Below are 22,936 nucleotides of genomic sequence, written 5' to 3'. Positions count from 1 at the left end.
TGTGCCTGCCTCCTGCCATCTCTCTGTTGCTGATCCATGGCTTGCTTTCTGCAGGCGCACCTATGTTGGCAGCATGCCTGGCCGGATAATCAATGGCCTGAAGACTGTCGGGGTAAACAACCCAGTGTTCCTGCTAGATGAAGTGGACAAACTAGGAAAAAGTCTGCAGGGTGATCCTGCAGCAGCTCTGCTTGAGGTAGGATTTGGAAGATCTCCATCTTTATTCCCCCTGGAAGAGTATGAGTGAGCATAGATAATCATATTTAGGGAACATACACATTCATGTGGACTTCCCAGGTGGTGATGGTGGTGAAGAAACCACCTGCTAACGCAGGAGACATCAGAAGCTCGGGGTCGATCCCTGGATCGGGAAGAACCCCTGGAGGAGGGCATGGCAACCCCGCCAGTGCTCTTATCTGGACAATCCCATGAACAGAGGAGCCTGGCGGGCTACAGCCCATAGGGTTGCAGGGTCAGACGTGGCTGAAGCGACTTAGCACTCACGCGTGCTATACACTGACGTGGGTTTAGTCATAGGAAAAACACTGATACAAACTAAAATCTGAAGCCATGTGATAATTTAAAATGTCTTAGGGATTTTCTTTGTTCTTTTTCTAGTAATTCCTCTTGTTGCTTTTTTCCTTTGTTGTTGTTATAAGTATAGTTTAATAAAATTTTCTGCATTCTTATTGTTTAGAGAATAGTAATTCTATAAGATTGTTACAAAAAACAGCAAGCAAATCTCGTCCCTGGGGTTCCTTATTTCCTTTTTGCACTTTGACCCTCTGACTTTAGTTCGTTCTTGAGATAGTGTGGCTGGATTGCTTTCTTGATTTTAGAGGTTTGGTCATTATCTGTGTATTCCTTTCTGTAGGAGATGAGTTTACTTGCTTGCTACCTTTTGCCCCTACTATATCATTTTTATACTTCTAATCTCCCAATATAAACTGTGTCCTGATTTTGCTAAGTCACTGTTGAGTGTTTACGCTATTACAGTTATGTAAGTGCTTTTCACAGTTGAACCGTGTGAACCATGATCACTCTTCTCTTCTCTCCTTTGTGTTTTCCTGTGTTTTTAAAAATCTTTTTGAAGTTAATGATTGTCTTGTTTCTCTTGTTTACTTTCACCAACTATCTAATTTTTATTGGAAGACTTTCAAACACTTTGTGTTTTACCGATTGTGTCTTCAGTAAGCCTCCAGTCTAAACTGGTTGTTCCATCCTGGGCACAGAGCTGTGGTCTGAGGGTCACTCTTCACCTCTCCCACGTTGGGTTTCCTGATTTCTGTAGTCCATGTCTTCCTCTTTTTTGATTTATTCTCTCATTATCACGGTGTTAGTCCCTCAGTGGCTTCCTGAGAAAGCCTGAAGTTAAATATTTTTCAACTGTGAATGTCAGAAAATGTCTTTATGGTTCCCTCATACTTGATTGGTAGTTTGACTGGGTACAGAATTCCAGGTGGAAATAATTTTCCTGCAAAATTTTAAAGACATTTCTCCTTTGTTTTCCAGTTTTCACTCTTGCTGTTGATGAGACAAAGCTGTTGTGGTTCTGTCTTTTGTGACTTGTTTTACTCTCTGAAAACTTCAGATCTCCACTTTATCCCAGTGTTCTGAAGATTAACTAACTCTGCCATTGCTTGAGTCTCTTTGCTTCCATTTTTGCTGATGCTTTGAAAACTCTTTGTGTTGGAAATCCTCTCCTTTTGTTTCTATAAAATTTTCTTGAATCTTTTTGTTGATTCTTCTTCATTTTTGGGAAGTCTATAAATTTGATGTTAGATCTTTAATTTTCTTATCTTTCCTATTACTCACCTTTTTTATGTTTTGCTCTACTTCCTCAGCTTTATCTTTTAATCCTTCTGTGAGTTTGTCGTATCAGAGAACCCCCCCTTTTTTTAACTTCTCTGCATGCTCTTTTTATATAGTATCTTGCCCTTGTTAGATAGTTGTAAAATGTCCTTTTATCTCTGTGAGAAAAATACTAATAGATTAAGAAATTTTTTTTCTTTCTTTGCTCTAAAGCTGCATTTGTCTATTATATTTTTTTTTCTGGTCTCTGTCTTTTACATTAGAGTCTTTCATTAGATGTCTGACAGTTTTGTCTGTTCATATATAATTGGTTGATTGGTTGGTCGCTAAGTCCTGTCCAACTCTTGGCAACCCCGTGGACTTTAGCCCAACAGGCTCCTCTGTCCACGGGATTTTCCAGGCAAGAATACTGGAATTGGTTACCATTTCCTTCAGAGGATCATCCCAACCCAGGGATTGAACCTGTGTCTGCTGCTTGGCAGGTGGATTCTTTACCACCGAGCCACCAGGGAAACTCCATTCGTATTTAATAGGATTTTAAAAAGCTGATTGGAAGCTATGAGCATGTGAGAGAGGGTTTATTGATGACAATTTTCAGGGTAGGTCATCTGACTAATATATTTCATTGGGGAACCTCATGTGTCAATAACTTTAGGTCTTTTTCTGAGGCTGGTCAGATTTCTTAAGGAAGACTCTTCAAGTCTCTTGTCTTGAGGATGAAGGCCCAGCTGCCAACCTCTGGGAGCCAAGTAGGGGACGCATTCAGCATCCCAGAGTATGCACTCACCTGAGTTGTTCTCAGTAGAGTATGTACTGTACTCGGCTCTGCCGTATCAGCTGCGCAGGGCCCTGCTGATGTATGTCCTTACGGAAGTCCCAGTACTTCACTGGGATGGGGAAGGGATCTGGCATCTGACCGCTTCATAAGTTTACTTTAGCCATCCTCCGTATTTTACCACTTCTGCCCCACTCTTTACCCTGGTTTATGTAAAATAATATTCAAATTGGTGTTTAGAACTGAGGGGAAACTTGCTTTGTGAAAGTTTTTTTTTTCCTTGTTTATTTCCTTGCTTTGCTTTCCCTCTGGCTTCCTGATTCTTTTCTGTTGTAATCTCCTGAGGACAGGATAGACTGGGATGTGTCTTACAAGCAGGGAGACCATACATTCTGTTTTGCATGGGGCACTCCTGGTTATGCCTAATTCTTAATTGCATTCTCTTTTAGTCTTAGAAGTGGGGCCTCTTTGGACAATAAAAAGCATAGTTACCTCACTTTAAAAGCCCCAGGGTTTGGAGATGAGAGTTCTATTTGGTTTGATTTTGCTTGTTTTTATTCAAAGACATTCTCCTTTGTCTCAGTAACTAGTTTACTAATCAGTACTATGAATGATAGAATAATGAACATTATTTAAGATTTTAGTTGTTTCTTAGATGCTGACTTTAGACTTGAAGACTTTAATTGGGGCATTTTTCAGATAATATTACAGATTCTCTCATTAGACACACACTGTTACCTTGTTGAAAAGAACTTAAGGAGGATTCCCTGATAGTTAGATTTCGCAACAGACTGTCTGTGGGAATTGTGAAACAAGTCCACCAAAGACAGCTTCACAAGTAGTAGGAGGAGAGGAATAAGCCCCCGTATGTTTGTTTGACTGTATATTTTAAGTGTTCACCTAGTGCTTTGTGGCGATTCAGTAATGTTTGTTGAATTGATGTTTGGTGATGAGTAGCTGATATATTGATATTTTCTGACATAGAACTTGATAGTCACTCTTTTGGCAATTGATTTATTAATACTCTAAAGTGAAAGTACAAAAACCTCAAATGATATCTTTAAGCAAGTGCCACCCCGCGTTGCATGCTTATCTCTGAGGTTTAGTGACTAATAGCATCAGTTCCTTATTGCCTGTGGTGCTGTAGAGTGAAGTAAGATGCAGATGTGGAAGAACCAAGGGTCTTGGTCCCTGACATCCTCCTCCCCACCTGCCCGAGTCCTGGATAAGAATTTCTCATGCCTCGCAGCGTATTAAAGCAAGAAGAATACATGTAAAAACACTTTGTAAACTGTAAAGCAGAAGTAGATGTTTTTCTGGAATCCCCTTACCTTCTCCATGATCCAAGTGTTGGCAATGTGATCTCTGGTTCCTTTGTCTTCTCTAAACCCAGCTTATACATCTGGAAGTTCTTGGTTCATATACTACTGAAGCCTAGCTTGAAGGATTTCGAGCATAACCTTGCTAGCGTGCCAAATGAGCCCATTGTATGGTAGTTTGAACGTTCTTTGGCATTGCCCTTCTTTGGGATTAAAATAAAAACTGATCTTTCCAGTCCTCTGGCCACTGCTGAATTTCCCAAATTTGCTGGCACTTTATTATTTATTTATTATATTATTTATTTATTTAGTGCAGCACTTAAACTACATCAACTTTTAGGATTTGAAGTAGCTCAGCTGGAATTCTGTCACCTCCATTAACTGGTTCATAGTAATGCTTCTTAATGCCCAGTTGACTACACTCCAGGATGTCTGGCTCTAAATGAGTGACCACACCACTGTGGTTATCTGGGTCATTAAGACCTTTTTTGTATAGTTCTTTGGTGTATTCTTGCCACCTTTTCTCAATCTCTTTTGTTTCTATTAGGTCCTTACAGTTTCTGTCCTTTATCGTGTCCACCCTCGCATGAAACGTTCCCTTAATATCTGCAATTTTCTTGAAGAGGTCTCTAGTCTTTCCCATTCTGTTGTCTTCCACTATTTCTTTGCATTGTTCATTTAAGAGGGCCTTCTTATCTCTCTGCTATTCTCTAGAACTCTGCATTCAGTTCAGTATATCTTTTCCTTTCTCCCTTGCCTTTCACTGCTCTATTTTCCTCAGCTATTTGTAAAACCTCCTCAGACAATCACTTTGCCTTTTTGGACTTCTTTTTCTTTAGGATGTTTTGGTCACTGCCTCCTGTACAAGGTTACAAATTTCTGTCCATACTTCTTCATTCATTCTGTCTACCAGACCTAATCCCTTGAATCTATTTATCACCTCCACTGTATAACCATAACAGATTTGATTTAGGTCATAACTGAATGACCGAGTGGTTTTCCCTACTTTCTTCAACTTAAGCCTGAATTTTATAACGAGGAGCTCATGTTCTGAGCCACAGTCAGCTCCCCGTCTTGTTTTTGCCGACTGTATAGAGCTTCTCCATCTTTGGCTGCAGAGAATAGAATCCATCTGCTTCATTGTCTATGTGAAACCCTTTGACCATGTGGATCACAGCAAACTGTGGAAAATTCTTAAAGAGACGGAAGTATCCGACCACCTTAACCGTTTCCTGAAAAACCTGTTTGCAAGTCAAGAAGCAACAGAACTGGACGGGGAACAACTTACTGATTCAAACTTGGGGAAGTAGTGCAAAAAGGCTGTGTGTAACTTACTGCCTGTATAACCTGTATATATAACTGCTGTGTATAACCCTGCCTATATAACTTACATGCAGGGTACATCGTGAGAAATGCTGGGCTGGATGAATCTTAAGCTGGGATCAAGATTGTCAGGAGAAATATCAAGAATCTCATATATGCAGATGATACCCCTCTAATGGCAGAAAGTGAAGAGGAACTAAAGAGCCTCTTGATGAGGGTGAAAGAGGAGAGTGAAAAACGTGGCTTAAAACTCAGCATTCAAAAACTAAGATTATGGCATCGAGTCCCATCACTTGATGGCAAACAGAAGGGGAAAAAGTGGAAACAATGACAGATTTTATTTTCTGGACTACAAAATCACTGCAGATGGTGACTGTAGCCATGAAATTAAAAGATGCTTGCTACTTGGAAGAAAAGCTATGACAAACCTAGACAGCTTATTAAAAAGCAGAGATATCACTTTACTAACAAAGGTCCATGTAGTCAGAACTATGGTTTTTCCGGTAGTCAGGTACAGATAATGAGAGCTGGAACATAAAGAAGGCCAAGTGCCAAAGAATTGATACTTTCAAATTGTGTTTCCGGATAAGACTCGAGAGTCCCTTACACTGCAAGGAGATTAAACCAGTCAATCCTAAAGGAAATCAACCCTGAATATCCATTGGAAGGACTGGTGCTGAAACTGAAGTGCCAGTACTTTGGTGAAGAGCCAACTCATTGGAGAAGACCCTGATGGTGGGAAAGATGGAAGGCTGAAAGAGAAGGGGATGACAGGGGGTGAGATGGTTGGAAGGCATCACCAACTCAATGAACAAGAGTTTGAGCAAACTCAGGGAGATGGTGAAGGACAGGGAACGCTGGCATGCTGCAGTCCATGCAGTTGCAAAGAGTCAGGCACCACTTCACTACTGAACAACAACAAAATGTGCTAAAGCTGCCATAACAAAATACCACACACTGGATTTCTTTTTAAAAAAAAAGGCAAACATGTATTTTCTCACAGTTCTGAAAGCTTGAAGTCTAAAATCAAGGTGTCGGCAGGTTTGATTTTTCCCGAGGTCTCTGACTTGTGCCGCCTTCTCACTGTGTTCTCAGATGACCTTTTCTCTGGGCTCACACATCCCTCGTCTCTTTCTCTTACAAAGACACCAGTCATATTGGGTAAGAGACCCACCCTTAGTGGCCTTTTCTAACCTCAGTTGCCTCCTTAAAGATCCTTTTTCCAATAATACATTGAGTCAGTCTATAACTAAAGATAAATATGCAACGGAAACATAACATATATGTGCCATTGTACTAATGTTAGGTATTTATACGTGCAGCCCATACAGAATGAGTGGTTTAAAGTTTAAGCAGTTATGTTTGGTGGAAATGATGCATTTTAATTAGGTAATTGTTTTTATTTTATTTTGTACTGTGGCTGTCAAAGCTTATTCCAGAAATAAGTGTTAACTCCTGTTATTTTCTTACTGTTCACATTGTTGCCTCTATTATCTTCAATGAAATGTTGCAGAAATCTTTTTAAACACTGCATTCATCCATTTGTATTCTGTAAAAATGCTGAAGCAGGCAAACATGGACTGCAGTTGTACTATCATCACAATTAAAGCAGATGAGTGAGGGCCCCACATCAGCCCATTATGTTTTGTGATTTCTACTCTTCTCTTAGAATATCTCATTTGTGTGTGATGCGTATTCCAAGTGAGGACATTACTTCTTGTTGTAAATATTTTAAAAACTAATTTCTTTCTGGTATTTATAGATACATAAAGATGAATATATGTACTCGGATTTTCTACTTGCACTTCAGGGGATTTTTCTAAATATTCCACTTTGGTGACCCCTGATCTAGACACAAAATACAGATGTAGTCACAATTGGATAGTGGGCTCACAGGTATTCACTTTGTTACCCATTGTATCCTATGTGTTGCTACATGTATTCTATTGTATTTTATTACACAAAGTCATAATTATACTTGAAAGTTCTGTAGGTGTTGCCCTAATAACGTTCTGTCATTTATTATTGCACAAGAGGAGTCTGAGGCTTTTCAGTCTGTAGTGTTGAGTCTTCTGGAATATTTTCTTGGTTATTTCTTTAATTATATCTGATTTTACATTTGCTAAGACCTCTTCTTTAGTTACATCAATTAGGTATGAATTGAATATTGTTATTTTTTTCCATATCTTTCCTCTACATAGCCTTACTGCCTTCGTTTTCTATGTTCTGGACATTTTCCTCAACTTTTTCATTATCACTGATTTAATTTCTGTGGTATTTGTGTGTGGCTTCCAGAATTTATTTTAGTTGTTTTATTGTACTTTATTTTTTACTTTTGTTGTGAAAAAATACAACCGTAACAGAAGTTGAGAAAATAATATAATTAACCATGAAATTTGTCACTGGCTTTAACGATTGCCGTCTCATGGCCAGTGTTGGTTTTTTTGACTGTGCTGGGTCTTTGTTGTGGCACGAAGGTTCTCTGGTTGTGACACTCAGGCTCACTTGGGTTCTAGAGTGTGCAGGCTCAGTAGTTGCATTGCTTAGTTGCCCCACAGCATGTGGGATCTTACTTCCCCGACCAGGGATTGAACCTGTGACCCCTGCATTGGATGGTGGACTCTTAACCACTGGATTGCTAGGGAAGTCCCTCATGGCCAATCTTGTTTTGTCTGTTCCTACCCATGCTCCTTCATCCCATTCTTACTTATGTTGAATCAAATTCCAGACATCATATCTTTTCATAAATATTTTAACATCTACCCCTAAAAGATACAGACTTTTAAAAAGTATCACCATACTATTAATATCATACTTAGAGATGATAGTTGCCTCATCATGTATAATATGTGGAGTATATTCCTGGGTTACCTACAAATTTATCTGTAGTTCTTCTCTTGCCAGAAACAGTTACTGAAGAACAGTTCTCGGCATACACCCCTTCCCATAGTTTAATCCCACTATGTCAGGGATATGACTTCACATCCCTGAGAATAAAATGTCATATCACAGCTGTTTCCATTCCCAGTCACTCTGCATAGGTAGAAATTACCGAGATAACTTTTAATGAGAAGAGAGAAAAAAACAGCTCTGGTCATTCCTGAAATCTGCTCCTTTATGTGGGTGAGTTGGGCCATGGAAGCCCTCACTCTAAGGCTTGGGGAAGAAGCAGAAGTTTGATAGCTGAACAGTTCTCACTGTAAAATGTGTCACTCCCTGGATTCAACAGTTCGCCTTAAGGTTTCCTCTGAGTTTCCTAGAAACGCTTCTTATCTGGCATTCTAATGATCATTATTATTTTTGATGTTGTTCAAATTCTACATTTTTGTTTTAATTTTCCTAAATAAAAGATGGGGGTACACAAATTGACCTCATTCATAATCCAGAAAACATTGCTTTATTAATTTTCCTACTTTTTGACAAACTCAGTGTCTTAAAATTTTAAGGGAAAAAAATTATTTCTCTTGGATGGCAACATATCCAACATGTATGTATTAAATTTAATTACAGCCATTAAATGAGAGATTTTTACTTAGCTAGACAATCAGTTTAACTGAGATTGCCATACATAGATGAGCAATTTTCAGATCATTGGTAGACAGTAATAGTACACTTAGCCAGTTTAGACTGAACATAATTAGAATTCTCTTTCACTTGTAAGTAGCATTTTTATAACATTAAACATTATTTTAAGTCTTGTGAAAATATAAATAGTAGAACTCTCTGGGAATTATATTCTAGACACACATTGAGTTAACCAATAACAATGAATATTTAACAAAATTCAAGAGTCTTCAAGAAAAGCACTTTGAATTAAGACTAACTTGTGGATATGTTTAAAAATAAGTAAAACTTTAGAAAGGGAATCAGAAGCAAGGAAATATATAGTAAAATTGTGATTGATTAAGTATTTAACTCATTTTACTTCCTTTTTGACTGTGCGTGTTATCCCTATTTATATCTGTACTAATCCAGTCTAAGTGAAAGCGGTAAGATGTTGAAGGTTAGAACATGGAAGCCATGTGTTGCCTTCTTTAAAGTCCAGTGTAGGCCTCTCCCCTGTGAGTGCCTACAACTTGGAGCATTTGAGCACTGATCTGAGAAGATACAGTCTCCTTAATATACAGTTGTTCAACATTTTAGGAATCTAATTAGTAATATCTAATTTATTCAATTAAAATATCTTCAAGGGATAGTAATATTTTGCTCATTATAAACAAAGATTTTGCTTTTTAAAAAACCATCAGAAAAAAAACCCCAAAAAACCATCAGGAAAATTCTCTGGCGGTTCAGTCTTTAGGACTCCCTGTTTCCAACTGCAGAGGGCATGGGTTCAATTCCTGATCAGGGAACTAGATCCTGCTTACCATGATGAGCCAAAAAAAAAAAAAAAAAAAACTGTTAAAGACTGTCTGATAATGTTTGAGGAGGAATATACTAATTATTATTTTACCTATTACCTTAGAATTTCAAAATACCATACACATTTACTTTATATTCTCATAGCAGTTAAGAGAGGGTGTGTTACCCGGAGGTAAACTGGTTTTGCGGGATTGGTAACTTATTTGTGGCCACATAGTGAGTCATTAATAGATTTAAGAACAAAATTTGAATGGTTAATTTTTGCTTCTTTGTGCTTTTATGTGTTTAAAAGAATTTTAACATTGAGCATGTTTCCCATTTTTAATGTTATCCCCATATTTCCCAAACTAACTGTGTTGAGCAGAAATATCATCATGTGTGTTTTAATTTATATGGTTTTCTGTTGGAACTACTGCATCTGTCTCAGTGTTTATTGTTCTCCCACAGGTGTTGGATCCTGAACAAAACCATAACTTCACAGATCATTATCTAAATGTGGCCTTTGACCTTTCCCAAGTTCTTTTTATTGCTACTGCCAACACCACTGCTACTATTCCACCTGCCTTGTTGGACAGAATGGAGATCATTCAGGTCCCAGGTACTTGATTTGTAAACAGAAGTCATTACTTTGTTAAATAAAAGGCTATTTGTTGCTTTTCTGAGCAGAATTCTTTAAAACTGGTCGAGCTATAGAATTTTGAGTAAAAAGTTGATTTGCCAGTGTTGATCAGAAGTTAATCTGGCATATAAACAAGCTTTTATATAGATTCAACATGTATAAAATAAGCATGACAGATAAGAGTGTGTTTATGCTCTATATAATATACATTGTATGTTCTGTAACACTCTCAGGTTCAACTTAGCATTAAAAACTGATTATTTTTATGGAAAATAAGATATTCTTTGAAGCAATTTCTAAAATTATAGATAAAATAGTTTACCTTTTTTTTCAAAGTATGTGTCTAAAAACCAGAAATAGGTCTTCTCATTGCCAGTGCAGCTTCCTGTCTATCAGATTTGGAAGTTTTTACTATCTCTTAGAAAATCTAATCATTTATTCTCATTAGGAAGTAGATCCTAAAACTTTCTCTTTATTACATCTGGCCTCATTTTTGTATAAAATTATAGAGTGCTTTCAAATTCTTCTTTTTAGTTGACTCTGTCAAGTAGTTATATACTTTTTTTTTTTTAACCATGTCTTCTCCTTCACAGGGCTGTGTTTTTAAAAAAGTCCTTTAGTTGTGTGTGTGTTCAGTCACTCAGTCGTGTCACTTTTTGTGGCTCCATGGATTGTAGCCCACCAGGCTCCTTTGCCCATGGAATTTTCCAGGCAAGAATACTGGAATGGGGTGCTGTTTCCTACTCCAGGGGATCTTCCTGACCCAGGGATAGAACCCATGTCTCTTGTGTTTCCTGCTTCGGCAAGTGGATTCTTTTCCACTATTGCCACCTGGGAAGCCCCTTTTAGTTACTAACACTAAATAAATCCCAGTGTTTTCACCTTATTTAAATTGTTCAGAATTACTTCTCCCTAGAAAAGATCAAATGTCAGTGGGTATCTTTTAAAATAAAAATATATAAAAATAAATATAATCTGAATATATATTTCATATTAAAGTGAAATATATTTTTACCCTCAAGTAAGTGATAATTTGATTTTTTAGTTATCTTGAACCCTGCAGGATCCTGTAGTTTTAAAATATGGTAGAGTATTTTAAAATTGCTTTGTGCTTATTTATAAGACTAAAATAAATAAGTAATGAGACCCAGTTGCATGGAAACTCCAAATTAAGGCAAAAATCCATAAGCTATATTAACGTGAAGTGAAGTAATCAGGACAGCTGCTGCAAAGGTGGACATTGATGCCACCTTCTTCTGCAGGTTTGGTTATTTTATCTTTTAGCTCTTCTGGTATTTTTTAATCTCCTTTTTATACTCAGAAGATAGATTCCTTGTCCATTCATCTTTTTAATTTTTGCTTGGTAAATGGAAAGGGGGCAATCATTTTAGGGGACACTCATCTTACAGGACTTAAAGAGAAAGAAAATTTATACCTATTGAGACTTTTAAGTAGATAAGACCATAAAGTATTTTAAATATATAAATTATCAATGTAATTCCAGCATGAAAGGAAAAAACTCTTATAGGGACATCTTAGTTTCTGTTTTGTTTGTTGCTAAAACTTACAATTGGACTTCTGGAAATAACCCCTTTGCAGCTCTTTCCTTGAAGTCTTAATAGAAGCCTCTGTTGTCACTGTTGTAAGTTTTTTTCAATTTTGCAGCAAATTATGCTAAACAAAAAGGACGGCTTTATTTTCCTTTCAAATAATAAAATAAAACTTGCATTTAAATTGAGGAGATTTAAATTAAATCTTTATCTTAATGAAAGTGAGTTTTTTTTTCTCTTTAAGAGAGATACCATTTTAATCAAAAAACTTTCACACACTGTGCTTATTTAGTAAGTGTGTGTTTTGTTTGTGAAAAAGTTGGAAATTTTAGCAGTTATTGATTGGCAATTAGATTAATTTATTCTAATGTTAGAGTCATACTTAAATCCTTTCTAAATCCAAGACGCATTGCACCTGTGTGGATTTATTAATGAAGCCTGGCACTGTGGAAGCCATGTGAATGATCATAAAGCACGATGACTTCTTTTCCAGGGTACACACAAGAGGAGAAGATAGAGATTGCCCACAGGCACTTGATCCCTAAGCAGCTGGAACAGCATGGGCTGACTCCTCAGCAGATTCAGATCCCTCAGGTTACTACTCTTGACATCATCACCAGGTTAGTCAGCCATCCCGGGGCTTCAGTAACGTTCAGATCTGAAAAGGAGATTCCTATTTCACTGGCGACTCACAGCATCCATTTCCCTCTCCAGCAGATTCCCAGCAAGCATTTCCGTAACTGTTGATTTACACAGGGCTCTGTATTAGGCAGAAATTCACAGGGAAAGCTTTTAAAGTATCTTCATAGCTAACTAAGGACGTTAGTGGAGCCAGAATCTCAGCTTTTCTACAGTAGCAATGTAAGGGATTAATTTGATAAATTAGCAACCAAATAGATGGAAAATACAGAGACACCTTTTTATATCCCAGAACCTTGAAAGTTGAAGTCTCCTAAGAAGTGAGATGATCCTTTCAGACATCTGTTATAAGTTGTTCAGATTTTCTTTTCCTCTCTTTGAGAGATTTTTAAAAATGCCTAGTGTTTTTATCTTCAGAATTAACGCCAGAACAACAGAGAAGGTATTTTCCCAAGTTAGCTACCAAGTGGTTAAGCCTGTAGCAAGCAGCACATACATTATCTGAGTTGAGTACTGCTGAGTCTAATTTATGGATTGCATGTTTGAATGGAAAATATATCCTGTTGAGAATTTCTGTCTACAATAGCCTCTCACAGTTTTCCTGGCTCAGCATTGCAGGTCTGTTGCATCATCTGGCAAATAGTGTCAGGCTGCCAGGACTTCTCATGCAGCCCCATCCCAGTAACCGCAGTTTTTTCAAGAGAAGTGAAGTCTCTCTCTGTGTTTTTTTTTTTTCCTCCCTCTGTTTTGAACTTTGACTTAGAGCTTGGCTAGTTGGTCTGCTTTTTGATCTAATCCAGCCTTCTTATGGAAGTCTATTTGGAAGTCTGTTTAAATTTACTTATGAAACAGTAAGACTCAATCTGACCTGGGAGTTCCTTTTCTTAACTTGTGATTTACTATGTGGATAATGCCAGGGGAAATAAAGTAGGTGATTTCTGGGCCAGAGTCTTCCAAAAATATCATTATTCCAGATAATTCGCCTGATGTTTCTGGGTAACTTTTCAACAAGTAACTTACTTAACCTTTTTTGATCGCTTCCCTATCTGTAAAATATGAATATAGAGAAAAATATCCATTCATAGCTTATCTGGATATAAATACTAATAACTCAAAGAGTAATCGCTATTTGTATTTGCCAGTTGTTGCCTGGAGAACTGTTTCTTTTTTATATACTTGTTAGCTCAAAATGTCAGCTGTTAAAAGCTGCGAACATTAGGAAATTTCTCTGAGCAATTTTGTTATTCATAGATACAGCACAGGTATTTGCTACTCCAGGCAAGTTTTGGGCATGTAGTGAGTTACCCAAATTAGGACATGGTTTTTCATTTTTTCCTGTGTTGTAGTCGTAGACCCGTAATGTTTAGGAGGAAAGGAAGGAGTCTTAGAAGTCATCTAGTTTTCTTCTTCAGGCTAAATATTCCTATTCTCCTTACCATTCTTCTTGACCCACTTTCAAGACTTTTCACCTTCCTGATTAGTCTTCTTCAGAATGATTCCTCTGATGTCAGTGTTTCTTTTAAAATAAACACCCAGAGTAGAACTCAGTATTTCTGATATAGCCTAAACAGTTCATAGTATAAGAAGACCACTGTGGGGAAGGAAATAGCAACCCACTCCAATATTCTTGCCTGGGAAATCCCATGGACAGGTCTCTACAATGAAAAGCCTGGCAGGCCATGGGATCGCAAAGAGTCGGACATGACTTAGCAACCAAAGAGCAATAAGGAATTAAAAAAAAAGAAAAGACCACTAGTCTTATTCTGACTGTTATCATTTTATGACTGTATCTCCAGAGTCTTAGCTTTTCTAGGTTATCCTCTTGTCTCTTGTAAATATAGTTACTGACACTTTAGTTCTTTTTGATATGAATTTCTTATTCACTTGATCTGTCTCATTCCATATTTATAGGGTTGAATTTTTTAAAAGTCCAAATGTAGAAGTTTACAATTGTATATATTTTAATATCCATGTTAGTTTCAGCTACCATTGCAGCAAATTGATTTTTTTTTCATCTTGATTATCTTCCAATTCATTAGTTTTATGTCCTCTGAACATTAGCAGCTTCACGAGCATCTAGTTGTGGGTCGGAAACATTAACCAATTCTTACTTGACACTGGTGATTCTTCCTCTTTTGGTTTAAAAATAATAAACTGAACCAGTGGTTGATACGTCTACTTTCCTCTAGTCAAGGTTAATATTATACTGTCTGCCTTAGTTCCTAGCCTGTTATTGTTCTAAACACCCAAAAGTATCTCGTTGTTGATGATGTCCTTATTATTTTTGGCAAGCTCCAGTTCATTCTGAACTTCCTGGTACCATTTCTGCATGTTCGCGCTATCCTTCTGACAGCATCCTCAGGCCTTTCTCTTTTATCTTTTGTCCAGACCTTTTCGTCTGAGCTCATCAAATAGCTGTCTAGGAAGCTACACTGGGTTTTTGTTTTTACGTGTTGGTTTATTTTTAAGGTGCCTCCCTATTTTCTTTCTTACTGAACTTACATGTATGTGTATAATATGGACTTTATTCCTATATCCTTCTATTCCTTTGATTGAAATAAACTTTTTACTTCATAGTGTTTAGCCAAGAATTTTGTCTTTTCTCCGATCTTAAAAAAATCTGCTTTCCCAGAGTCTTGACTGTGTGTTTGGCTGCCTAATCAGATGCAGTTTTTCAGATAAAACTGCATTCTCTAGCTGATGTTGTGTGTTCAAACTCACCCAAAGCTGTGTGTCAGAGTTGATTGTACTGTATAAAAGATTATGAAGTGGCTTATGGAATTTGAGTCTAACATGGAAGTCTTTTAAGACAGCTCTGCTTAACCACATCAAGAACCTTTTCCACTGAATCACACTGCTTGCATCATTAGCATATTTCTTTCTTTAGAAGGTCTCTACAATGAAAATACACTGAATGGGGTAATTAGCACAGTTCCAGGTAAAGACTCCATTCTGTCTCAAATTATTTTTTGCTTTAGTTAGGAAAAAATTCTATTTTTCTGATTCTTTCAGCAGTATTTCACATGTAATAAACTTGTCAGAATTTTCTTAAATCAACAAATTATAAGAAAGCTTTTATACATATCAAAGAGTAAATGATATTTTATGTGCTGCAAAATTTACTTTGGCGCTATAAATTGAAGAGCCAATAATTCATTTTTAAGTATAGGGTAATAGTTCAAGATACTCTATATAAAAGGAAAAGTTGTAGCTGGAATTACTTCTGAATATTTTAAGAAATAAGAATACTGAGGAATTTTTCAAGATGAGGCTGTTAATACTCAAGAAACTGTAATAGACTTTTAAATGTACACTTCCTTTAGTATAGTTGTTAATCACATTAATTCTGCTTTTACAGGTGGTGTTTAGCCAAAATTAAGATATTTTTTCTTTGGTGACAGGTACACCAGAGAGGCAGGGGTTCGCTCTTTGGACAGGAAGCTGGGGGCCATTTGCCGAGCGGTTGCTGTGAAGGTGGCGGAGGGGCAGCACAGAGAAGCCAAGTTGGACCGTCCTGACGTGGCTGAGGGCGAAGGTTGGCGACCTTAATCTGGGGCCCACAGGCTTGGTGGCTAGAAGTGAATGCAGACAAAGCTGGATGTGGAGGGATGGTGTGGGGTGGTCCTTGGAGCAATGGCAGATATTCCTCCACTGGTAAAAGCATCCCGTGTGTAACACTTCATGGTTGATGTATCGAGAGGATTCTTTTCTGCAAAGAGTGCAGAGTTTGGGCAGGAGTAATAAGTTATTATTGCCTTAGGGATATATTTCTCCAGCTTGTAATGATGGTACACTTTATGTTTGGCTTCTTGTGTTCACTTGTTTCTTTCTGATCCAGATTGTTAAGTCTTTCAGTATTTCCAGCATAGAAAGTGGCTACAGCAGTTAAGGAAAAAAAAAAATCATAGTTGTCCAAGTACTGCAATGGCAGATATTTATTCTCTGGAATGGCTTCATGTGTAATCATTTGTTTTTCTCACATATTTTCTTTGATAGGTACACAATTAAGATATAATTTAAAATATTTTTTCTTAGAAAAATAATTGAGGAGGTGGTGACAAGGAAAAAAAAAAGGAAGAGGTCTATTCATCGAATTAATGAAATATGGATATTTAAGTTAAAATGTTTTAACTTCTTACCTCAGAGTGTGCTGCTGCATGGTTGCCAAAATTTGCTTTAACAAACATGACTTGAATAGAGACTTTCTTTATTCTTTCATAGTAAAGAGATTTATTAGATGTTCTACCATTTCCATAGCTCTTTCTAGACAGAAGTTTGATGAGTATGGCTGAAGAACCATAATTTGTGATAAGCTCAGTGGGATAGAGGCAGTAAAGCATCATTCCTGCTTTTCCTTCTTTTGCTAAACACAGTGCCTTTAACAGCAGTATCACCCAAAGAGTTGTTCAGTCGCTAAGTCGTGTCTGACTCTGTGACCCCATGACCTGCAGCACGCCAGACTTCCTTGTCCTTCACTGTCTCCTGGAGTTTGCTCAAGCTCTTGTCCATTGAGTAGGTGATGCCATCCAACAAGTAGACTTTCCCAAATCCTCCTCTTCTTCATATGCGCTTCATCCCCGCTTGCACTGTGCCTAGAACCTCGCTGGTTCATTTCTCCCAAAAGTAAACCTCCCACCTTTTGTTGAACTGGGAAGGGGTAGTACCCTTGTTATGTAGAGTAGGAATAGGGATCTTAAACCCGTAATGTTTCTTGTTTAGTTACTAAGTCGTGTCTGACTTGTTTGTGATGCCATAGGCTGTAGCCTGCCAGGCTCCTCTGCTCATGGGATTTCCCAGGCAACAGTGCTGGAGTGGGGCTCCATTTCCTTCTCTGGGGATTCTTCCCAACCCAGGGATTGAACCCACATCTGCGCTGCAGGCAGTCTTTACCTCTGAGACCGCTGAGCCACTTGGGAAGTCAGTTATTTCTTACACAGTTTTACAAATGTTTTGTCTTTAGTCCCACTTCTCACCCATATTTTCAGTGATACCTCAGATTCCTGAGCCTTTGTAGGATTTTGTGGATAACCACCCCCCGCCCCCACCTACCTCCTTCACAGACATTAAAGTTTCTACTTTTTCTAGCCTGCTAGATGTTTATTACTTCTTGCCTATCTACTTGCTGTTATGTTGTCAGCATCTCTTGTCTTCTTTCTTTTTCTTTTTGTGGGTTTATCCTTTTTTTTTTTTTTAATCCCTTGTCATTTTAATAGGATTTGGTGGGGTGGGGGTTAAAGATAAACACATGTTCAGAAGATTCTCAGAAATCTAAATTTTGGAAAAGTACTTTAGGTGATTGATAGCCTATCAAGAATGGCATGGCTGGTGCAGCTGACAGTGACAGTGAAGAACTGAGATCGTTTTCTCTTTTTTCCCTTTCTGGATGTAACGCTGAAATCCTCATGAGTTTCCCTTTTTTAATTCTTAGAACATTCTCTTTTGCTGTGGCCTCCAGCACCTGAGCCTATGTCCTTTTATTCTTGTCTGTGATATAATAGAAAGGCAGAGAGTTTAGTGAGTTTATCTACTTGACACAATTTAAAAATTGTGTTTAGGATTTTGATGGTTTCTTTTGGAACTTATAATAATACATTCAGAGGTATGTATTAATTTTTTAAATTTATTTTTAATTGGAGGATACTTGCTTTACATGTTGTGTTGGTTTCTGCTGTACAGCAACGGGGACTTGATGTTTAAAGAAGCTTTTCATAGTTACACAATGCTTATTATATTTTTAGCATATTTCTAATAATGTCTGTGATCATATTAGCTTTTTAAAGATAACCTAGAAATAGTCAAGAACTTACTCAAACTGCTTGTGAACCATGTAAGAACATACAGTGTTTCATGGTAACATTTATTTGGTTATTTTTTTTTTAATCAATGATTCACTGACAGAACAAATCCTAATGATACATACTTAAGTAGATCTGGGTTAAGATACTACCAAGGACACCTATAGCGTGAAAGTGAAAGTTGCTCAGTCGTGTCTGACTGAATAATTAGGATAAGGACTTGTCTCTTGAGATGATGATTTTGATTGTATTTCTTATTAGGAGATACGGGACTCCAAGCTGGGTCTTACGTTGTTAAGATACCGCGGAGTTACCTGTAAGTGACTGTTCTCCAGATTTTAGTAAAATAATTATAAGATGTTCTGAATTGATGTTTATGACCTCAGCCAAGCCAAAAGAAAATTTTCTGTTAAAAAAAAGTGTCTCTCACTTTTAGTTCAAATGGAGCTAGCTTAGTAACTGAAAGTTTCTCATTAAGAAATTGAATTATTTAAAATTAGAGTATAAAATTGTTTTATATAAAATTAGAGTATAAAGTTGTTTTAGAAATTTCGAGTAATTCAGTGAGGGAGTTACTTTTAATGTTAAAAATATTGCTGGTCTTAGAGTTACTGCCAGGAAGAAAAGTAATTTCAGGCCACAAGCTTTAAAAACAGGCAGAAAGCCTCCAGCATATCGAACAAACTTTCTGGAGTAGGCCCAGAAATACTGGTCTGTGAACAGTTGTCTTTGTATTTGTGAGGTCTTAACTGGCAGTTAAACAGAACAAATAACAAAATTTAAAAGGCAAGTGAGATTCCTAATTGATTGTGTCAGTGGAGGAATATTTATGGTGTCGGTCACTTACCTATAAAGTATGGGAATTATTTCATGAAAGCAGCACTGCCTATGTTTTTTTGTATGTTATTAGTGTATTCTAAATTGCTCTTTTCCTTTCTGCGATACTAGTTGGATCGAAAGATAAAAGTTTATGGTTACAGTTTTATTCTACTTTTGCCTGCCTTTTAGCCTAGGACACAGATATCCTGTGTATTCAGTTTTGCAGTTTGGAGGTTTCTCTGTAAAGAGTTAGCTTAGGTCCATTTGTTCAAATGCTCTTTTACCATATATGTTCATTTAATACCTAGTAAGGCCTTCTTCCTCAAAAATCATCTCCAGCCAAGGGTTCAGGCTATACCTAATGCTTACGAAGCTTCTCAGAATGTGGAGCATTCTAAATTATCTTTGGAAAATGTGGTGTTTATTGGAGAAGCTACATTAAACTTAGTGTGCCTCAAGATGTTAGTTTCTTAACTCGTCTCATAGAAGTCATCTGAAAAATTGATTAGATGAAAAAAAAGACAGATGAAATGAACAGATTTAACATGAGGTGTGTTAGATGTTATGGATGATACCTTAAAAATGTCACTTCAGGCAGTATGTATGTGATTATGTTATGGAGATCTCAGATAGACACTTAAAGGAAAAATGAATTAAACTAGCTGACTTGTGGAAAGTAGAGGGGTATTTTGGGCCTGGGATGAAATTTCCAGTGTTAACATCATACTTGATTTCAATAATGACTATATCTTGGTTGGTCTTGATGCCTAGTAATGTAAATCCTCCAGCTTTGTTTTTCTTCAAGATTGCTTTGGCTATTGTATGTAGGTTCATCAAATATCTGCATTAATTTTAGATCAGCTTGGTTACTCTGTACCAGTAAATCACTAAATAAATAACACCTTTTAAAAAAATGTATTTATTTTAATTGGAGGCTAAATAACACCTTCTGGTATTTTGATTGTGATTGCATCTATAAATCAGTTTGGGGAGAATTGATAATTTGATAATTGCAAGTCTTCTAGTTCATGATTAGCTTCATTTATTTAAGTCTTAATAAATGTAGTGTTTTAATAGTTGTAGTGGTGAGCTTTTGCATATTTTTTCTTTAGATATATTCCTAGTTAATCTTGTATGTATGTGTTATGTGTGTGTATTATTGTAAATAATATTTTTAATTTTCTAATTCTTTTGGTTGCTACTCTGTGAGAATACTATATTGACTTGTATCCAGCAGAATTGCCAAATTGAAACACTGAGTTTTTTGAATTTTCACTCAGTCATGTCCGACTCTTTGCAACCCCATAGACCGTAGCCCACCAGGCTCCTCTGTCTATGGGGATTCTCCAGGCAAGGATACCGGAGTGGGTTGCCATGCCCTCCTCCAGGGGACCTTCCCAACTCCGGGATCAAACCCAGGTCTCCCGCGCTGCAGGCAGATTCTTTACCATCTGAGCCACCAGGGAAGCCCTGCATACACCATCAGCTATCACAAATGCAAATGACGTCAGTTTTTACTTTTTCTTTTATGGTCATTATAGCTTTTATTTCAGTTCTTTCCTGATGAACTAGCAGGGACCTCTAGGAGAACACTGAATAGAAATAGTGGTGATAGACAAAGGAATCAGAAGAAAAAGCCTGTGAAGAATTACCAGTCTCTTTAGCTTTTGTTTCGTACATTTGGGCCACTTGATTGACTGCTGTAAAATCTCAGTTGAGTAGGATTCTCAGTAAGCTAATTTGACCCTGATTGAATTTGTAAGTCCCTTCACAAAATCCCCCAGTAAACACTAAGGCTTGCCTGTTTTAACTGTTAACAGACACATCTTTATAAGCTTAGCCATCTACTTCCTAGCCCATAGGAAAACAGAAGCTGTAGTTTGGAAAAAGGGTTAAGTGGTTGGGTGGTATGAGTCACAAGCAATAGGATTTAATGTCAGTGAAAACATGCCTATCCCCTCTTGATAGATGCCCTGGGCCCCTTGCTGACCACAAAACATCGGGCTGGCTAGACCACAGATCTAACTCTAGGACGGTTTCTCTAGTTCAGTCTGGATCGCAGTTTGACTGAGTTGCATTTCGACATGTATTGGTTCTCTGATACGTTTGCCATATGTAGGACAGTGAAATCAGCGGAATATAGTGGAAGCAGGCAGATAACAATATCCTTAATTTTTGATATCCTTTCTAGGCGACTTCACATTTAAAAATGCTTCAAAATAAAATATTCAGAGTTTATGGCACTGTTCTCTGCCTTCTTTAGCTTTAATTCTCCTAGGTGTCTGCACTCTCAGCAGGAGTGTGCTGGCTGAGGGAGAGGGGTCCTCCTGGCGGGGGCGGGGCGGGGGCGGGGCGGGGGCGATGCCCGGGGAGAGCGTCATTCCCACGGGCCTTCCTCACCGCACATCCCACTCATCTGCTAGGGTAGCTTTTCCCTTAGCCTTTCTTGGGTCCTTTCCTCGGAAGGAATCCTCTTCTGTCGAGCTGCTTTCAGCGCTTTGTTGTGGCTTCCTGGCATTGACTTCTCAAGCCCTCAGCATACTTCATAGTGGTTATTTTAAGCGTGGCTCCTTTGTAACCAAAACAGGAAGCTGTTCCTGCAGGAGAAACGAGTGCTTTTGATTCTTTTTCAGCTCTTTTCCCCCTACTACTTGTCATCTCCAAATCTGAAGCATATCCATTCTCTTGTCTAATGTCATGGGTTTCTTTTATTTATGAAAACACTATGTATAATAATGTCTTCGGGAAGTAACTTCTGAGCTTTGTGTAACTTTTCACCAAGTTATTTTGTCTTTGACTTCTTGGAATAGTCTTCTGTCCAAATGGGATCTGCCCCTTTATCTTTTGGATTTTTACATTGTTGAGTGCTGTGTGACAGATTACTCCAGAACTTGGTAAAACACTTCTCCTTAGTGCCCCAGAAGTTAGCAAACATTTGTCATCTCGTGTATCTGTGGGTCTGGCCCCCAAGAGCACTTTAGCTGGCTAGTTGTGGCTTGAGACCTCTTGAGAGGTTGTCGTCAAGCAGTAGCCGGCTGGGGCTCAGCTCGGGGTGGGTCTGCCTCCAGGCTCACTGGCTGGCTGTGAGCTGAAAAGGGCTCCAGGACCCGATTCCAGTGCGTGTGTGGATGCTTCCCCACGCTGACGAGCCGTTCGGGGACACCAGCTGGTCCACGAATCCAACTCGGCTCTGACGCCACCCACGCGGAGCCAGCGTTCTGCTCCAGATGAAGGGCTCAGCCTCGCTAGACCGCCCTTCACTCAGAGACAGGTCACACGCCCAGGGTATTACCTGGACTAATCACCAACTGGCTCCAGTTGGAGGGTCCCACGACCCCCTCCTCCGCCTTGATTAATTTGCTGGAACGGCTCACCAAACTCAGGAGACCCCTTTGACCCAGTAGATTACCGGTTTATTATGAAAGGATATTAAAGAGTACGAATCAACTACATAGGGCCAGGGCCAGAACAAAAGGCCTCTGTCCTCACGGAGCCTGTGGCCCAGCAGACGGGCACAGGGAAGCTCTCCAAAAATGGACCGAAGAGCTCTGCTTTGAGGTTTTATGGAGGCTTCATTGCTTAGTTGTGATTAACTAGATCATTGGCCAGTGGTGACTTCTTCAACCTCAAGCCCTGCCCCCCTCCCCAGAAATCAGGGAGTGGGAAAGAAAGTTCCATCCCTCTACTCTGGCCACCAGTACTGTCCTAATTCCTGGAAGTCACCTCATGCACATAACGAAAGATACCTTTATCACGGTCAATACTTAGGGTATTCTAAAGGCTTTGGGGGCTGTGAGCCACAGTGGTGGTACATCAAGATGAGAAGTACTTCTTAAAATCACAGTATCACATGACAGCCTGGGTTCCTTGCTGACTGATGGCCAGGTGTTCAGCTTCTCGCCACTTTGGCCTCTTGCTAAGCT

General features: G+C 38.3%; 1 protein-coding gene across 2 annotated transcripts in view; it reads left to right on the top strand.

Annotated features, from left to right (window-relative positions):
• Window positions 1-22,936, top strand: part of LONP2 (lon peptidase 2, peroxisomal) — an 81,353-nt gene that overhangs the window by 31,279 nt on the left and 27,138 nt on the right. For both annotated transcript variants that reach the window (XM_020879891.2, XM_070451345.1), the window contains exons 8-11: window positions 55-196; window positions 10,039-10,189; window positions 12,254-12,380; window positions 15,801-15,934. In XM_020879891.2, coding sequence (XP_020735550.2) covers window positions 55-196; window positions 10,039-10,189; window positions 12,254-12,380; window positions 15,801-15,934 — 554 coding nt within the window. The remainder of the gene's footprint in view (window positions 1-54; window positions 197-10,038; window positions 10,190-12,253; window positions 12,381-15,800; window positions 15,935-22,936) is intronic.

The sequence above is a fragment of the Odocoileus virginianus genome, chromosome 20 (genome assembly GCF_023699985.2).
Source record: "Odocoileus virginianus isolate 20LAN1187 ecotype Illinois chromosome 20, Ovbor_1.2, whole genome shotgun sequence".
NCBI classification, from domain to species: domain Eukaryota; kingdom Metazoa; phylum Chordata; class Mammalia; order Artiodactyla; family Cervidae; genus Odocoileus; species Odocoileus virginianus.
This window is presented reverse-complemented; position numbering and strand designations above follow the sequence as displayed.